This window comes from Apium graveolens, chromosome 3 (genome assembly GCF_009905375.1).
Source record: "Apium graveolens cultivar Ventura chromosome 3, ASM990537v1, whole genome shotgun sequence".
Taxonomy (NCBI): Eukaryota; Viridiplantae; Streptophyta; class Magnoliopsida; order Apiales; family Apiaceae; genus Apium; species Apium graveolens.
The window spans coordinates 297,325,150-297,330,166 of NC_133649.1; the positions used below are offsets into that span (position 1 = coordinate 297,325,150).

General features: G+C 34.5%; 1 protein-coding gene across 1 annotated transcript; it reads right to left on the reverse strand.

The window, feature by feature from the left end:
- Positions 1–430: 430 nt before the first annotated feature.
- LOC141713720 (fatty acyl-CoA reductase 2, chloroplastic-like) lies at positions 431–3,528 on the reverse strand. The gene is made up of 9 exons (XM_074517278.1): positions 2,885–3,528; positions 2,677–2,780; positions 2,401–2,600; positions 2,222–2,322; positions 1,889–2,102; positions 1,637–1,798; positions 1,458–1,539; positions 978–1,375; positions 431–817 (listed from the first exon to the last, which is right to left on the reverse strand). The coding sequence occupies exons 1-9, from the start codon at positions 3,273–3,275 to the stop codon at positions 658–660; spliced, it is 1,812 nt and encodes a 603-aa protein (XP_074373379.1). The 5' UTR covers positions 3,276–3,528; the 3' UTR covers positions 431–657.
- Positions 3,529–5,017: the final 1,489 nt, after the last annotated feature.

Consider the following 5,017-nt stretch of genomic DNA (forward strand, 5'->3'; position numbering starts at 1 on the left):
GACAGTACTTTTGGGCTCCAGAGTGTCTAATCTATTGCAGTCTCATCATTTTGTTCTGCACTTACTCTCTTGTTGCTCTTAGCATATCCGAAACCAGAGAGTCCCACTCCAAGTTACGAGTATCATACAGCCTTCAGCGGTGTGGCCCTGGGAATTGCAAGTATAAAAATGTCACATTCTTAATATATTATGTCTGTGAGGTCTTGCCTGGCAACCATTCTAAGTAACTGCATCAGATACATTTTACAAGTCTTGAGAAATGAGGTTTTACTAAATCTGTGAAGCTACTAATTAGCAAGATTAGTTAATCTTGATTTCAGAGCCGAGTTATTAGCTCAGATAAGCCTAATCTTGATTTCAGATTATGCGTAATCAGCATGTTGTCTTGTAGAGAGTTTCTACAGATTGCTAAACTATGCAAGAAACTGCGTTTGCCAAATATCTAACAATTACTTCACTTACATAAAAGCTCAAGTTATGGAAACAAATTACATATTTATGCTTCTTCATCTGAAAGCATTCGAGCATAAAATTACCAGGAAAAGAAGAATACTAAACACAAATTTATTACAATAAGCTTAACAGACTAACACAGCATCCCTGTGTTACAGACATCAACTGAAACATACTAATATGACATAATATATATGTTTAGCTTCACATTCCTCTTCCCTTCATTACATGCCTTCGCAGTCCTGGAATATGCACGTTCGAGATGTAATCTTTCCAGTCTATGCTCCCCACATCAAACCCGAACATCCTCTTTTCTTCTTCAGACATGCAACTCATTAATCTCTCTGTGTTGCTATTATCAAACCTGTTCTTTTTAAGAAGATTGTACAAATGCACGGTCAAGAAATAAAATATTAAATGGGATTTAGTAGCTGCTGAAGTAAATGTCAGTGTAAGTTTAATCTTAAGAGGGTAACTACTAAAGCAGATTAAATGTAATTGTTCTTGAAGCATGCTTAAAGTACCTTCCGCCATAGAATGTGTATGGGGCATATATGTTTGCCAAGTACTTTGCCTGTTCAACTGATTTTCTGCAAATATATTCCAGTTTCCGTGAATATTTCCCCTTAGGATTAGGTAAGTCTGCCAATCCAGTTCTATGAATCGCGTCTCTCCACAGATGAGAAGAGAAATCTTCCATAGAATTGAAGACTTTCATGGTTGGTACACGTATTGGCCTTCCCTTGGCATCGACACACGGCGAAGAATTGAAGTGTTCATAGAGCAAATTAGCCAAATTCCTAAAAACTAATGGATTTACAACAGATGAAGCTATCTGGTATACATTGCTTTCTGATTTTCCTGCTGCCCCGTGTTTTGCAATTGCTGCCAAGGTTGCATTCACAACCATGTCTGCTGGAACCTACAAAAACTCACGATCTTGTTCTTATTTTTTTCAAAAGCATCGAGTATAATAAGTTTCGATAGAAAAATGTATCACTTACAACGTCAAGTACTCCATTGGGGTCTACTAGAAATCCAGTGAGCTGCCCTTTCCCGTAGTACAAAACAATTGGATCCATCATCCTGAGTTAAGAAATAAAAGAAGAGAGATCAGAGAGTTTAAATCGACACGTGCTTTAGTCCTTAAAAGCTGGTGATCAGTTTAGAAAACAAATCAGACCTATTTCCTTCCATCCAACCAGGAAATGGTTCTTTGTACGTACTCTCAATGACGCTAGGTCGAATTATGACAACAGGTATATCTCCTCTCAGATTATCAATCAACATTTCCCCCATAGCCTTGGTAAATACATAGGTATCTTGCCACCCATACTTCTTTGCTCTAAAAAATCGATAATTTAGACAGCAAACGTAATTAGAATGATGCACTTTTATAGTTAAACTTTAAAAAGTTTGTCTGCAAAATCGTCACCTCTCTGATCCCAGTTCTTTCATGTTTTGAGACAATGCATTTCCTTCTAAACCCTGTTTCCGGTCTAAAACTAACTTTAGCTCATCTTGAACACTCAGCATGGGGAAACTGGATGTTTCTGTTGTGCCAAATGTGAGACTCTCTCTTGCTATGCTATCACCGACACAGAATGGCTTTTCCATGACTCTTCCTTGTCTCTGTCCATTAACATAAGCTGCATGCAACATATTAAAACCATCTATATTGTATATCTGTCTACAAATCTATACTTTACTTACTTGCAGATAAGAATTAACATTGTGTTTTAATTATATAGTTGGGATGTGGCTTTACCTGTAGAGATTTGCAGGAAGAGTTTAAGCTTCTTGCACTTCTTAGCAAAAGTCATAACACGGCTAGGTCCACCAGTGTTGATGTCAAGAGAAACATCATATCTGTAATTCCATTACAACATTGAAATTTATTTACCTAATATATAGGCTTCACTATATCATATTTAGAAGTATACAAACCTTTCATCAAAAGTGGTATTAGCTGCAGAGTTTACAATTATGTTAACGTCATGCATAATAGCGGCTGCAATATCATCATCTAAACCTAAATTAGAATCACAAACATTCCCAACAACAGGAACCAGCTTGCTCAACATGAAAGCTTGGTAGGATTTTCCATGTTTTTGTTGGAGGCACTTGAAAAGCTCAGTATTAATAATCTGCAATACAACTCGAATTAGAACTGAAAATAAGAAATTACCTTTTAAATATAAATTGACTTTAAAATAGGCTCACTTCATTTTTCATTCTTTCATTTGCTGCTTCCTTATTCTTTGCCTTGATCAAGAGATAAATTTTACCCACATCAGGCACTGTTCGCAGTATCTTTTCTATAAGAACTGTAAAATCCATGACCAGACACAAATATGAAAAATGAAATTCAGCAAAACAGTGTTGCATATGTTGTAAAATAATGAAGCATATAGTTGCTTGGAGAATGCACCTTTAGCCAAGAATCCAGTTGCACCAGTTATTAGAAAACCTTTTCCTCGGAGATACTTGACAATGCCAATACCCTTCTCATGCACATCCATAGGAGTTCCATTATAAGACAACAAGTCGTTGTTTACAATGTCAGTCTGCCTATTACCATTTGGATTCAACACCAAGCTCCCTGCTGCATCCAAGAGAGAGGAACCAGTATCCGGGCTTATTATAGTTGATCTTTCTGTTAAAACAGATGACACCTTACTTGTCTTGACAACATTTTTACCACTTTGACAATATATCATGCCATTTCTCTTGGTTAAAAGGCACCGGCTTTGCATTTGCGACAATCTTGAAGGCTTTTTAGGTGCAATGGGGATGGAAGATAGGGATAAAGATTCCATCATTCCAACAAAAGTGGGGAAAAAAGATTTAGAAGAGAAGTAGAGACAAACTAAAGTTTTACAGGTTGATTATGGTTGGTTAAAGGTAGGAAGATGGTAAGTTTATCTATTCATCACCAATTAAGAAGATAAAAAAAACATTAAGGAAAACAAGTAAACAAACAAGAATCTACAAGTTGAGTTTGGTTGAATATTTTGGTTTGTTATCTTTAAAGTTTAAAGAAAGTTTAGAATGAGAAGAGAAAGATGGTTTGGTATGAGGTTTTATAGGGAGATGAGAATTAGGAGGAATATGCAATAAGGCTCTCTTTTTGCCATCCTTCTCACACTTCTCATCAATGTCTAATTTGGCGGGAACCCTGTTTTTTATTCTTGTTTGATTACTCAACTTGTATTCATGGACTGTTCAAGAAATTTAATCAGAAGAAAGGGCGTGAGATTCAGACCTGTAATTTGTTTCAGTTTTTGAGTTTTTATCGAAAAATCAAATGCTTTTAGTAATATGCATTGTGTTCAAGACTCAGAACGTGTGACATTTGATTATCGTGTTTCTTAAATTTTATTTTGAGCTCGACTGTAGTCTATATGCAGAGTAACAAAAAACGTAATAATGTTTAAGTAGTCTAACGTCAGGCAATGACGATTAAGTCTTGGTATAGCAAAATAATAGAGGGGTGAAGAACACTGCAGGGATTAAGCTGTAAGAAGGCTTCTGCATTATTCAACCAAACAGTAATGCTAGTAATGTCAAATTTAAGCCGATTTACAAAACCCCAAAAAACAAGAGAGCTGCCAACTAACATAAGGTTGGTCGAATAGCCACTTTGCTTTAATATTTTCCATTAAATGATGTTTATGTACATGTAAATGTATAGTACTATGAACTATTTCAGATTTTAAATTACTATTAGCTGACATTGAAATTATGATTCTTGACTGGTTGCAACTTAAACTTACAGGCAAGTATCGACAAACAACGAAAACAATATCATTACTACGCCCCTTCTGCATTCACTATTGATCAGTCTTGAGCCTAATAATAATGCAAGATAGATTATATCAGTCATTGATCTTAGCCAAAGTATAATTAAGGAGATATGAGATGGCTCAAAAAATACCTATTTTTGAAGAATGGACCTACTTAAACACAAGGGAGAACAAATCATGGAGTACCGACTTAAGGCCTAATCAAACAGGCTAATGTGGATACTGTGATTAGGCCTAATCAAACAGGCTAATGTGGATACTGTGATGATGCATATGCATAGCATGTAAACATTTATTAATAAAAGACAGGTCTGTTCAATGCACAATCTTGATTTCAGCTGGGACAAATTGAAAGTGTGACAGTTAAATTCTTAAATATGTAAACATATTTCCTATTAAATTCACTGAAAAAAAGGAGATGTTGATTTGTGATGGTTTGTGATTTGTCCATGGATCAAGCGAACAGTTAAAACATGTCAGGTGTGTTCTGAAAGTTATTTTGGAAGTTCTATTTATATACTCTTGTATAATTATTTTTGATAATTTAATATTATATTTACTTAAATATTGTAGTTAGTTAAAACTAATACAATGTCTATGAATACAATGTATATGAACAAAATTATTTTTCAAATTAGAATTAAATAGATAATATTTTACTTAATTTAATGTTAATTAATAAAATATGAATACAAACTCATTAATTTGTTGTAATTAAAAAATATTTTTAAACTTAAAAGTAAATAGACATAAACATT